Source organism: Arachis stenosperma, chromosome 5 (genome assembly GCF_014773155.1).
Source record: "Arachis stenosperma cultivar V10309 chromosome 5, arast.V10309.gnm1.PFL2, whole genome shotgun sequence".
Lineage (NCBI taxonomy): Eukaryota > Viridiplantae > Streptophyta > Magnoliopsida > Fabales > Fabaceae > Arachis > Arachis stenosperma.
In genome coordinates, this window is record NC_080381.1 from 140,076,562 (window position 1) to 140,089,561 (window position 13,000).

At 35.8% G+C, this 13,000-nt stretch overlaps 4 protein-coding genes across 5 annotated transcripts; 1 reads left to right on the forward strand and 3 right to left on the reverse strand.

Annotated features, from left to right (window-relative positions):
- Positions 1 to 503: 503 nt before the first annotated feature.
- Positions 504 to 2,119, reverse strand: LOC130980192 (SKP1-interacting partner 15). Its single transcript, XM_057903844.1, has one exon. It carries the CDS (start codon positions 1,904 to 1,906, stop codon positions 782 to 784), a length of 1,125 nt encoding a protein of 374 aa, XP_057759827.1. The 5' UTR covers positions 1,907 to 2,119; the 3' UTR covers positions 504 to 781.
- A 1,884-nt stretch (positions 2,120 to 4,003) lies between these two features.
- Positions 4,004 to 4,887, forward strand: LOC130980194 (factor Xa inhibitor BuXI-like). The gene has a single exon (XM_057903846.1). The coding sequence runs from the start codon at positions 4,076 to 4,078 to the stop codon at positions 4,679 to 4,681; it is 606 nt and encodes a 201-aa protein (XP_057759829.1). The 5' UTR covers positions 4,004 to 4,075; the 3' UTR covers positions 4,682 to 4,887.
- Positions 4,888 to 4,910: 23 nt separating this feature from the next.
- On the reverse strand, positions 4,911 to 8,708 carry LOC130980191 (abscisic acid 8'-hydroxylase 3-like). 2 transcript variants are annotated; one of them, XM_057903842.1, is made up of 9 exons: positions 8,021 to 8,708; positions 6,845 to 7,163; positions 6,609 to 6,761; positions 6,259 to 6,528; positions 6,082 to 6,168; positions 5,907 to 5,985; positions 5,708 to 5,814; positions 5,368 to 5,486; positions 4,911 to 5,261 (listed from the first exon to the last, which is right to left on the reverse strand). In XM_057903842.1, the coding sequence occupies exons 1-9, from the start codon at positions 8,389 to 8,391 to the stop codon at positions 5,171 to 5,173; spliced, it is 1,596 nt and encodes a 531-aa protein (XP_057759825.1). In that variant the 5' UTR covers positions 8,392 to 8,708; the 3' UTR covers positions 4,911 to 5,170. The 2 variants fall into 2 exon arrangements, with proteins under 2 accessions (XP_057759825.1, XP_057759826.1); XM_057903843.1 differs by lacking the exon at positions 8,021 to 8,708 and adding an exon at positions 7,497 to 7,779.
- A 934-nt stretch (positions 8,709 to 9,642) lies between these two features.
- LOC130980193 (transcription factor VIP1) lies at positions 9,643 to 12,327 on the reverse strand. The gene is made up of 4 exons (XM_057903845.1): positions 11,459 to 12,327; positions 11,095 to 11,227; positions 10,303 to 10,387; positions 9,643 to 10,082 (listed from the first exon to the last, which is right to left on the reverse strand). The coding sequence occupies exons 1-4, from the start codon at positions 12,013 to 12,015 to the stop codon at positions 9,823 to 9,825; spliced, it is 1,035 nt and encodes a 344-aa protein (XP_057759828.1). The 5' UTR covers positions 12,016 to 12,327; the 3' UTR covers positions 9,643 to 9,822.
- Between the last annotated feature and the right edge of the window lie 673 nt (positions 12,328 to 13,000).

The window sequence follows — 13,000 nt, forward strand, 5'->3', positions numbered from 1 at the left end:
GCAAATCCAAACTGGGATCAAATGGTCATTGTAATCCTAGGCTAAAACTTAAATGATCTTAACAGCATTTCACAGAATCTTAAACTTAAGCCTACTTTTAATGGAAACTTCATAATTAAAGCCTTTGATATTGCATACTAATTACATTTAAGAATGCAGATATAGTAATACAGTGTAATTTCAACAAAAACTAGTGAGCTTCAGTGCTAAGTAGTTTCATTATAATTCTGCAGCAAAATTCTTCATACACTCCTCAAACATTCACAATCTTATTTGGAAAGCTATCAAATAACAAGTTAAGATATATATTCTTTTCCCAGTAGCTCAAATTCTACACAAATTGCTTACAAAGCTGTACTGAGTAATAATAATAGTACAGGGTCATGAACTAATTTTCAAGAAGCAGTTCAAGGAAAAGCATCCTATAATCCTATTTTCACATGCTAAAAGATAAATTAACATATCAGCTTATATCATATAACTAAGCTATATCACTGGGCCAATTTGAATAGAATCAAGTCCATAGTCCATACTTAGCTTGAAGGTTAAGATTCATCAGCATGATCATAAAACACCAAACTGCTAGTTTTCTAAATTGTAAACATCTAAATCAAGCTTATCAGAGCAACATCAGCGAAAATCTTGCAAAGAGAAAAAGTAATAACATATAATGATACAATTTTCAAGTTTACAACACAGCAAAGAGTTCACAATTAACAAAAACAATAATAAAAGCTCATCATCATCATCAACATACATACCCTTGAAGCACAGAGAATGATCAAGGCACAGCATTGAGCCTCCCTTCAAACACGAAACCTCGGTACAGCCCTTCGCCGTTTCCCGGCAAGTGATCGATCCACCGCCACTCTCCTCCTACCTTTCTGCTGCTCCCGGACCGATCCCAAAGCGCCAATTTCTTCCCGATCCGCTTCGCCGAGAAGCAAACCCTGTCTCCGCCTCCAAAAACCTTGAACTTGCTGGACTCCCTGAAGCACCGGAACATCTCAGGCGGCATCCTCCCTGCCTCCTCCCAGTCCATCGTCTTCAAATCAAGCCGCAGAATCAAGATCGTCGAGCACGGCGCGTTCAGTGAGAACGACGACTTCAATCCCCCAACCATCAGCACTGTCGCGCGACCTCCATCGCCGCCGTTGTCTCGAACCAGTCTCGGCCTCTTCAATATATCAAACACGTCACCCCACTCGTGCCGCTCCAGCCTGCTCCACGTCTGAAACGCCGCGTGTGGCGGCGCAGCCGCCGCAAAGAGCTTCCACTGGCTCCGCCACGGCGAGCCGACGTCGCAGAGCGCAAGGACGCGGTCTCCGACGAGGACCGGACTCCGTGGCTTCGCAGGAAGATTGGAGGAGAATTTCATCCACTGGTGGTTGCTGTCGCCGGAGAAATATAGGGCGGCGAGTTCGGTGAGGACCATAACGCGGTTAGAGGAGTCAACGAGGACGGAGCCATGGCGCGACCAAGCGGAGCCGAGGTGAGGGAGGAGGCGGAAGTGGCGCGTGAGTGGATTGCAGGCGATTAGGGATTTGGTGTTGTCGGAGGGGGAAAGAGCCCAGAGGTAGAGGAGGCCGTGGGAGGAGGCGACAGGGTTGGGGTTTCGGAAGGGGAGGAAGGTGAGGGGGAAGCGGAGCCAGCGGTTGAGGTCGGGGTCGAAGAGGTGGAGGGAGGAGGAAGGGTGGTGGTGGTGGTGCGGGTGGCGGAGGGCAAGGAGGTGGAGCGGAGGGAGGGTGGTGGAGAGGAGGGTGAGGAAGGAAGGCGTGGAGAGAAGGGCGTTAAAGAACTTGGAGAGTGTACGGCAGATTATGACCTGCCGGAGTGGGAGGCTGGAGAAGATCTGGTGCAGTGTGTCCTGTGGGAGGCGGTAGATCAGCGGGTCGTCTTCCTCCATGTCGTGGGGGGCAAAGAGGTAATTAAACTAGTGTCTCATGTCAACTACTACTATAAGCAAAATGCCTAAACCTAAGTTCTTTTTTTGTTATGGGTTAAAGTTTTCAAAGACGTGAGAATGTGTTATTTTGTTGTCCAGTTTTGGTGGATATCTGGACTGACACACACCCACCTGTATCAGTTCCACTATCCAATAACTACATCACTACATCCATTTTGTACTTTCTCTCTAAAAGGGGCAATCATCAAATGAGGATGCCACCCAAAAAAAAAAAAAGGTTAATAGTTTTCCATACATAAATTTTAATTTTTAAGTTGAATTATATTATTGTGATTGTATTATTTAGCTTATTTCTTAACTTCTATTATTCTTTCATTTTTATTCATGGATAAATATTCATCTTCAAAATCTATAAATAAGATCCATAATGAAAGTAAAGTATCAACTTGGCATGTATACAAATAGATATGGGAATTGAAAATTATTTCCTCAACTTTTCTCTCAAATAATATTTTTAAGTATAATTAGACTAATGTACACATTTTCTTAACTCCAAAAGTTGAACTCATAACTTTTAAGATTTAGTATATATATATATATATTTATCATTTTAATTAATTTCTCAAAGTTGGATAATTATCATAGAAATTACCTACTATTAGATGATAAATTAAAATATTACACAGTTGGGAAATTATAAATCTCATAAAAAACGTGTTCAATACTTTATGCAATTAAATATTTTCATATTATAAGTTATTTGGATAATCTAATAGGAAGAGATTTATTATATGATAATTTTTCATGGTCCGGCTTAGGTACAAATATTCTTTCCTCTCTCTTTCCTTTGTTTACAAACACTAGTCTTTTGGAATTTTTTATTAACGGGTTATTTTAGTTGGCTGATTTTAAAATATCCACATTCAAGTTTACTAGTGGTGGTTAGTTGAACCCATTCATACTTTTCTCATTAGAAAAAGTCTTTATCTTATTTTCTTGTTTAACAAAAATAAAATGTTTTGTCTCCATCAAACGCAAAAGGATGGAATTGTTGCACTAAAGGATGGATTTGAAAATATAACTTATTGTATAAGATGTCATGTGTATTATTTTTGCCAAGATATCAAATATAAAAATGTTCTGATATACATAAAAAATTCCAAACTCTGATTCTATTTGCTCTTATTTCTCAAGTGCTGGGTATATTGCTTCTACATTTAAGGTATAAACTCTTCAAAGGTTATTTGTATATATATATACCCAATACATAAAGAAAAAGATAAATAAACCTCTAATTTTTTAATTTGAAGATATATAAATTTTTTATTAATTAAAAATATAAAAACGTTTCTAGTTTTTTAAAATGTGAAATATTTAAATTTTTTTATCAAGGACAAATAAATTTTTAGAGAAATTTAGATATCTCGTGTTTTAAAAAATGGAGAACATTTTTGTATTTTTTTGTTAATCGAAAACTTATTTATCTTTAAAATAAACTATTAGGGACTTTTTTGTCATTTTCTTCTAAGAGAAAATCTTAAGGACAGTCATTTTATTAAAATCTAGTCAACATTTAACCATTAAGAAAAGAGTATGTAATTCTACACCATTAGATATAATTTCACACAATTAAAAATATTAATGATAACTAATTGATGGTTACAAATTACAAAATATACTGGCCCTAGCAGTACTGTTTTCTCTAATACATAAATTACAATTAAATACAAGAAAGTTGAGATTAACTTGAGTTATACTTTACATGAATACTAGATAGAATTTATAATATATTAAACTAGTTAGTCACAGCATCTTAACAAAATTTTGCAAGTGATCTACCAATAATGCATGCTACATTTGTCAAATTTTTATACTGCTAAAAAATCCTGAATATCTCTCATGCAGCTATAAAGTAGAAATTCTTTTGCAGCATAAAATATTGCACACGTTTATGGTGCAATTTTATTACTAGTTTTTATCAACAAAAGCATTATTGATGAGTACTCACTTTACATCAGAAATTTTCCCATGTTTTCCATGAAAATCTACAGTGTCTTAGTCAAAATTTTGATGTATAAGTACACGGTACTAACCTTCAAACTTTACCATCACACAGAAACAAAACACATTCTCATTATACAAATCCTAAGTTCCTAATATTACATAACAATGGCCAGAATTTCTTCATTTCTTGCACTCTTTTTCCTTCTCTTTGCATTTACCATAAAATTTAAGTGTGTCATTGCAGGTACTGTGTTTGATACAGATAATAGCCCTGTAAAAAATGGCGGCGACTACTATGTTCTTCCGGTTTCTGAGGGTGAGGGTGGTGGAGTTACCATTGCTAGCATTGGTTTGAAACTCCCTCTTGCTGTTGTCCAAAATCCCTCACAGAATATCCTTGGATTGCCGGTTTCTATATCGAATTCGGACGGAACTATGGTCATCCAAACAGACGGATTTGTTTCTATCAAGTTCACCAATTTAGGTGACTCATCCACTTGGATTGTTGTCTTGGATGACTCTGCCAATATGTGGTATGTAGCCATTGGCAATGCTCAGGACTACTTGAGTGATCGAATTCGAACCGGGAGTTTCAAGATTAATTACTATAATGATGGTTACAAGTTTGTTTTCTGTAGTGATAGCAGTACCTCAGATTGTGAAGATGTTGGGATATACACTGATGGTTATGGAAATAATCGTTTAGCTCTCAATGGAGCAGCATTTGCAATTCAGTTCCAGAGTGTGGAGAAAGGTCTTGCAGCCTATTAATTAGTATTTTCTTCTGTTATTATAGATTATGATCATGAATAAAGATTAAAAAAACCTTGTATTTGATGTAATGTTTATAATCTTAGGTTGTTCTGAGCTATAATCAAAGCCACTTCAGTTTGTTATCCCAAGTTTAAGAATTGTTATGTTTCACTTTTTATTGAATGTTAAATTATGCAGTGAATGTAAAAATGTGTTGAGAAAAAGGGAAGCATATAAAGATGATGTATAAGTTGAAGTGCAGTATTTTATTGTTACTTTCTTTATTAGCTACCATCTGTTACATACTGCTATATATAATTATATACACAATGCAGCTATTTCTCTAAGGGTTGGTCCATTTCTTTGAAACTGATTAAGAATTGAAAGAGAATAGTTGAATTTTGTGCTTGGTTATCTTGCTCCATAGACAACTCTAGTTATTCCTGATTTTCCTTTGATGTGTAAGCTTCAATTGTTTGCTTTCTGGATACTAAGAGGAATAATTTTTTACAGTGGCTCCACCAACACAGGATACTTGTTCTTTGGCATCCTCACAAGTGTTGGTTGAACTGAATTATCTCTATCTAGAGGCTTCCACCTGTGACATCAACTTTGGTTATATATAGAGAACATAAATAAACAAGGAAAAATGGTTAATATAGTTGTGAAATGAGATTATATTCTCCACTGCTTTGTGATCTTACTTGTATCTGGTAACAAGGTGGTGGATGAAGACACAGATTTCAATCTTGGCAAGGTTCATTCCAGGACACATACGTGGTCCACTACCAAATCCAAGAAAGCTGAAAGGCCTTAAGGGCTCCTGAAATTTTTAAAAAGATTAGTATTTTGTTTTTGTATATATTGATCCGTGTGAACAGTCTCACTGTAGACATAATACATAATAGAATTCAATAGCGTTGTTTAATTCATGCAGCCGATTCCACATAAGGCTTTTTTGTTGTTGTATACATTGATTCAAGAATGCATAAATTAGTGTAAGTAAGGGGTAATTAGGAGTGCCTTGAGAAGGAAGGAACTTACATCAAATCTTGAGGGGTCAAAGTTTTGAGGATCTGGAAACACTTCAGGGTCATGATGTATAGAAACAACATCAAGATTAACTGACCAACCTTTCTTAATTTTATATCCTACACAATCCAACATCAACTTTGTATGTTGCACAAATCACAACCATTTCAATAGGACACAAACCACAAATGTTTTGTATGTAATGCCATACCATCAACTTCAAAATCCTGGGATGCTTTTCTTGAATACCAAGGCAATATCGTCGCTCGTCGAAGGGTTTCGCTGATCACCTGGAATTGAAATTTACCAGTAACTAAGATCAATTGTGAAATCTTAGAAGCTAGAATGGAAGCTCATAGACTAATATGTGCACATGTTATGCTCACTTTGGCTGTGTAAGGCATGTTATTAACTTCAGACCATGTAAGATCTGTTCCACTCTTTCTATTTGCAATAATTCCTCTATGTTCCTCCTGCAAAAGAAACCATGCATTTAACATATCGAAAACTACTCAAACCACATAACAGGACACTGAGACAGAGACACGAAAATGTGTTTAGACCCTGAGTTGTTCAAGGACATGAAGATTTTCTTCAAGAAATTTGATGAGCCATGTTAGAGCAGCAGTTGTGGTATCATGTCCTGCAACCAACAATGTTAGTACATTGTCCTTCAACTGTTTGTCAGTGAGTTTGTTCTCATCATCTTCTCCTTCTGCTCCTCCTTTGCTATGCTTCATGATCAAGGACTCCAAGAAATCTTGCTGAAACTCCTGGCCACTTCTTCGCCTCGCAATTATAGAATCCAACATCTCATACATCCTATCTCGAGCCTGCGCATGAATATCAATGTCTTTGAATCAAAAGCAATGGAAATGCAGTCATCAGAGGCCAGTTACATAGATTTTGATACCTTGATACCGCGATGGAAAGCAGTTCCTGGAAGCTTGATAGGCATGGAGGAAAATGAAGAAGAGATAATCTTGAAATTCGACCGAAACTTCTCTTGCTCCTCACTTGTTGGCTCTAAGCTCATGATCATATGTCCAATCACTTTCAAAGTAAACTGCAATGTTCGAATCAAATAAAATAAAGTTCTAAATTTTCTTGGTAAAATACTGAAAATAGAAAACGATAATGTCACTCAACTGTGGAAGCTTCTTCAAGAACAAGGACTTTTCTTCCTTGCCAATGATCTAAGGTTTGCATTGCTTGAGTATTGATGAAGTGAAAATATTTTTTAAGGCCATCAATTGACAAAGGTTCAGCAATGAGCCTCCTTAGCCTTTTGTGTGGTTCTCCATTGGTTTGCAACAAGCTAGTGGGGCCAAGAACTTGTTGGCCAGTGTAGAACAAGTTCAAGCTCACAATCCCATCCTTGCCAGTTAGTAATATCTTGCTTGCTTCTCTCCCTGTCATGAACACTGTGAACCTCCCCAGTACAAAGCTCTTGAATACCTTTCCATATCTATAACAAGATACAAATGAAAATGAAAATGTATATCAAACAAGCTCTAAAATTCTTTTCTTTTCTTTTTCCATTTACTCTTAGGCAACTTACTTTTTATATTAATTTTTATAACATTCTAAAAATATGAAAGAAAATAAAAAGGATGTGATATTTTCAAAAAATTGTACTAAAACCAAAAGGAAGAGTACTGAGTACCAAGAGTCAATCTGCCAACTTTTGACGACTCAGATAATAATTAATAATTTTAAATTATTTTAATAAATTTGAATTTCAAAAAATGATATTAATGAGAAATTTGAATAATAAGGATTGTGTTGAGTAACCACCCACAAGGTCACTGTGATCAACGTTCGTCTTCCTCCTAACCCACGATCGCAACCCACCCCTCTTTAGGTGCTGTCGTCATCGTGGTACTTGCGCCGTCGCCGTATCACCGAAGACACCTCCGTTAACAGACACATCCAATATAAAAAAGATACTTTTATAATCACAAAAGACACAGACACATCCAAAAAAAGCCTCCAAAAAAGACACCTCCAAAAAGAGTTGACGGAAGTTAACAAATTCTATGTTAGTTACCTAACGAGATTGAAAAAAAAAAACTTTATTTTATATTTCTTTTCTCTTTGTTTCTCCTACTACATAATAATATTCAACACAAAAAATAGGTACACATAACATTATGATTGGTGTATATATAATGGTATAATGTTGTAAATTGTGATGCTATGTGTTACCACCCAATTAATATTGGGCTGCTTAATTAGTTGGTTAGCACACATTAGAGTTTGCTAGAAATAGAAATAAAAATAGAGTCATTGTATGACCACAATGAATTGATATTGAATTGTTACCTTTGTTGTCTGTTGTGCATGAAGCTAAAGATACCGGATGGACTTGAAAAGTCAGAGATGAATGAGAGAGTCTCACCCAAAATTGGCCATCCAAGGTTTCCTGGGATGCCTTTCATTTCCTTAGGAGAACGTGTAACATACATCAACACCACAATTGATACTACAAACAATGAAACGATCAAGAAGATAACCAAATTGATGACCCCCATTATTGTCATCATTGTGAATTTGATCAATGAAATGTTTCCAATGTCACTACACAAACATTGAACACTTTGCTCAATACCAAGTATTTGAATTTTACTTATATATATGCCGTCCAATTGCAGGCCAATGTTAATAGTTTCAGAAAGGTGACGACATGCATGCATAGTGTTCCAATATTCCAATGTTCTTTATTGGTATCTCCACTATGAATCATAGAGTCTTTCATTGTTCTTGGTGGTGTCATGTGATGTTGATTGCTAAGTTGACACAAGCTTGTTTGGTGGCAATTCATGACATCTTTGAAAAATGCAAATAATGTTCAATTTGCCGTCCTTGGGAAAGCTATATATTAGTATTATTTTTAAAATGGATATAACCAATAATCATTTTTTTTCTTTTTATTGAAAAGAAAAAAGTTTGACCTACACTAAGGGTCCAAAATATGATGACCTACTCAATTGAATTTCTTGATTTTCAAGAGATTTATTTATAAAACTTTACAACTATAGCCAACATAATGAATATTCCTCTAACAAAAAAATGAGAATAAAAAATAATTAATAGTCAATGGTTTCGGCTCCATAGATAAGACCTTCACAATATCCTTAGTCAAATATATATATATATATATATATATATATATATATAGTCTTGTGAGTCCAATAGTCAATCATGCTTTTCGCTATATCCAATGTACACAACAATGAACTTTTTATTAGTACATTATGCAACAAAGGAACTATGTAACTTTGAATCCTTATCTTTTATGTGCCTCACTCTTTTTCATATATAAAGGGTAGGGCGGCAACAGTCTCAGACTACAAGGAACAAGGTCCATATTTTGGAGTTATTATAAGGCCATCCTTGTCTTGATCTTAATAAATAATTATTATGATAATAACATTTGAACCAAATAATGACAACTCCTAGGGAATATCTTCAAAAGCAGTTATGATATGATTTCACTAAAGTATTGTTAAATTTACATGACAAACTTGACCAGAATAATTCCTACAATTATTGGCATAAGACACAATCCTTATTGAGATATAATTAATCTTTTAATTATTAGTTAGCTTTATCAAAGTTTAAACTTTGATGTCCTCACCGACACTTGTTGATGTTGATTTCAATAACATCAATGTAGGTGGCTGATGTTGAACCATGTTTCATTTTTATAGATTTTATTATTCTTGCTAAATAATAATTTTCAATGAAAATCTTAAAAACCAGTAATAATGACTTTTTCCAAAGATATATATATTATTCAATTATTTTCCCAGTAGAAATTACATAAAATCATGCACTTACCACAACCTGCTATGTAATTACCAGAAGCTGTTACACTTGATTCACCATCTACGATCATCTTGTCCTTCTACATCTCTATGTTAAATTGTGACTTCAACAACAAGGAACCATAAATCATATTTCACATGATATACTTCTAAGAAACTGAAATGTACAAGGATACCCTTCACAAGCTTCACATGTCATACATATATATATCTATGTGTGTGTATATAATGTACAAGATATATTACTTGAGATGAATATTCCCTGTAACAACCTTTTTTACTTCATGCAACTATGAGCTACTTCTTCTGATTGAAGTCCATGAAGCTCGGGCGTCGCTGCCCGTGCTGCCCTTGGAAAGGCTGATCAGAGGGATGAGGAGGCACGCCGACCTGCTGCTGTTGCGGCGGAGGATGATTACTCAGCTGTTGCATGGCTAATTGAGAAGCCAATTGAGAGAACATACCACCAAAATTATGGTTACCACCACTCATAGCACCCAAGCGGTTACTCTGTTCTCTAAGGCGCTGCAATTCTTCCTTCAATGCCGAATTGAGATCTGCGAGCAAGCATACGAAAAGGCAACCGATGACTTCTTTTCCAAGAAACTGAAGATATTTTATGTTAGGATTCTCCAATTATAGTGAACAATTTTGGAAACTGATGAACTTGAAGTACATAAGATCATTGATATCAAAAAAAGACAGTGAAATGATTGAGATTTGTTATTTATTGAATTCAATATCCTATTATGATAAAGGACAAAACCATGAATATACCTTCTCTAAGCTGTGCTTCTTGTTCCATAGCCTCCAACCGCAGTTTGAGCTCCTTATTCTCCGCAGTTAAATCTGTCGTGTCTCTCTGCATCGCGCAAGATATTGTACAAGAATTGGACATAACTAGAAATATCGAAAAAACTAATGCTACACACTGAAAATTCGACAAAATTCAGCTAGATTTTGCATACTACACATCCATCTCAGAGTTAATGAGAATAACATCTTATTTTGCTGAAAATGTAGACAAAAATGCAGGGAACCATTTCACTTTCATAAACATAAATGCAGTTACAAGGCTTCAAGTTTATAACTGTTACTAAGTTCCTAAACTGCTAATTCTTTTTCCTAAGGACCCTTTTTTGGGAAATAATTCACAACTGATTTCAACAGTATCTGTTTGGTCCTTTACGAATAAATAAACATAAAAGATTTGTGTGCTAACTGCTAAAGAGGAAAAATGCAAGAAAAACAGATATGTATTGAATAATTCTTGTCATTTCATGAAATGAAAAATGTTTAGAACCCCACAAAGGAAAAAGCAGAGTGAGATATTTTTGTAGGGTTTCCATAAATAGTTGTGACCACAAATCTAACAACCTGTATAGAAAGAATGTATATCCACATCACTGTTAAAGATAGATTAATGAGGGGGCTTCCATCATCATTGATCAATCAATCAATCAAACACTAGTAAGAACAAGTTACCAAATTTTGATGTTCATCTAAAAAGTTACACAAAGTGAGATTGAAAATAAAATGAAAGGACATGATAGATAGAATTATACAAACCTGGAGCATGGTAAGTTGAGCAGAGAGGTTAGTTGCTTCCGTCTGAAGAGTCTGCACCTTCTTCTCAAGCTCACTTGTGTACCGAATCTTTCTCTCCTTTGATCTTGCAGCTGATTGTCTATTCGCAAGAATCCTACAAACACCAACAACTATTTTTCATTACATTATTATCATTTTATTAATTACTGTAAGGCGAGCACAATTAGCATCACAAATTCCGCATAAACTATTAATAGCTTTTATTGAATTAATAATAATAATAATAACAAAAGGTGTTATGTAAATACTCGAATTCAGTTACTAATTCAGTTAAGAAATCAGTTACTACGTATTTGTAGAGATATGGAGAAGAAGGAGAAGGAACCTCTTGGCTCGCTTGGGGTCAATAAGAGCAAGCTCAGCGAGCTTATCAGGAGCCATGGCTTTCTTCACACCATCCATCATCGATGACTCAGCTTCAAACGACGTCGTTGATGATCCATCCATCGAATTACTATGCCGGTGATGCCCAACTCTTCTCTCTCCTCCTCCACCGCCACTTTTCCCGCCTGATTTCTCCTCTCCGGCGCCGCCGAACCCGAAGCCATCGAAGAAGTCCGAGTCGACTGACAAGCTCCGTAGGTGCCCGATCGGAGCACCGCCACCGGCTCTTCCCATCCCGCTCTGACCGCTAGACTCATCGGAATCGATAGCCATGGGGATTCCGCCGCTTGCGGTGGCGGGCGTCGGAAGTGGAAGAGGAGAAGGGAGGTTGGAGATGTCGAGGTCGGAAGGGTCGAAGAGGAGGAGGTCGTCGAAGTTTCCGGCGAAGCGGAAAGAGGTGTCGGAGTGGGAGCGGCGGTGGTGGGAGCCTCGCTCCGGCATGCGTTCTATCTCTACGGTGGTGGCCGGAGGTGGCTTTCCCATGAACTTCGGGTCCATCTAAATAATTATTAGTAATAAAATAAAACAAAAAAAATAGAAATAAGAAATAGGAAGTATATATATCTTTTTTTAATTTGTTGAGAAAGTGGAAAAAAAGTGAGTGATAGAAGAAGAAAGGAAAGAAGAAGAATAAGAAGGAAGAGGTTGTGGTTGTTGTTGTTGGGTTGGGTTGGGTGGGTGGTTGTGTTTGTATGTTAGAGGAAGGAAAACCAAGTAACAACAGCAGACATAACACATTTGACTTTCTTTTCTTTGTTGGATGCCAAAAGTTTAGGGGAAGTGTCCTTTCCTCACTGGGTCATCAAATTATGCATTATCTCACTTTACAAATCAATCAAATTACTAGAATGTAAGTGTGAATGTGAATGTGGCTATGGCCTTGTTCTTTTCGCTTGCCTTTCTTTTCATTACTTTTTATCTCCCTTTAATCACTACCCTCTTGAGGAAAATATACCACCAAAATTATACTTCTACTTTAAAAAAAAAGAGTACACAAACTCATCTGGAAGTTCATCAATATTATATCTAGCTTTTAATCAACATTCGAATCCCTTGATTTATTTAATTCTATTACAACATATAAAGGTGACTATTTTTTTATTTATATTTATATTTGATCTTCTCAATCACTTTTTCCATCTTTTTATACCAAATTCGTAAACTTTAGAAAATTCCACTCACTTTTCTTTCACTCTCCCAAGAAAAAAAAAATGAATGCTATGGTGCCTAAACGATGTTGCTTATTTATTAAAAAAGGTTAAAAATAATATTTAATTTAAAAAATATAACAATAAATAATTATTAAAAAATCAAAATTTACTATAAAATGTAAGTTAGACAAAATTTAGTCACCAACTCATAGACACCATAAAATTGGCAAAAAAAATGCAATTTCTCGTCTCCAAAGCCAAGATTCTTAGGTATTCTATGCTAGAGGATTCTCTCCATAGTGAAGTATGTGATAGATAATGCACATCAAGGG

Coding starts and splice junctions, on each gene's coding strand:
- LOC130980194 (XM_057903846.1), top strand. CDS start 4,076: ATGGCCAGAATTTCTTCATTTCTTGCACTCTTTTTCCTTCTCTTTGCA.
- LOC130980191 (XM_057903842.1), bottom strand. CDS start 8,391: ATGCATGCATGTCGTCACCTTTCTGAAACTATTAACATTGGCCTGCAA. Junction 6,169..6,258: donor ATGTCCTTGAACAACTCAGG/GTCTAAACACAT, acceptor TTTCTTTTGCAG/GAGGAACATAGAGGAATTAT. Junction 5,986..6,081: donor ACATGCCTTACACAGCCAAA/GTGAGCATAACA, acceptor TTTCAATTCCAG/GTGATCAGCGAAACCCTTCG.
- LOC130980192 (XM_057903844.1), bottom strand. CDS start 1,906: ATGGAGGAAGACGACCCGCTGATCTACCGCCTCCCACAGGACACACTG.
- LOC130980193 (XM_057903845.1), bottom strand. CDS start 12,015: ATGGACCCGAAGTTCATGGGAAAGCCACCTCCGGCCACCACCGTAGAG. Junction 11,228..11,458: donor GACCCCAAGCGAGCCAAGAG/GTTCCTTCTCCT, acceptor TGGTGTTTGTAG/GATTCTTGCGAATAGACAAT. Junction 10,388..11,094: donor CTCAACTTACCATGCTCCAG/GTTTGTATAATT, acceptor TGCGCGATGCAG/AGAGACACGACAGATTTAAC.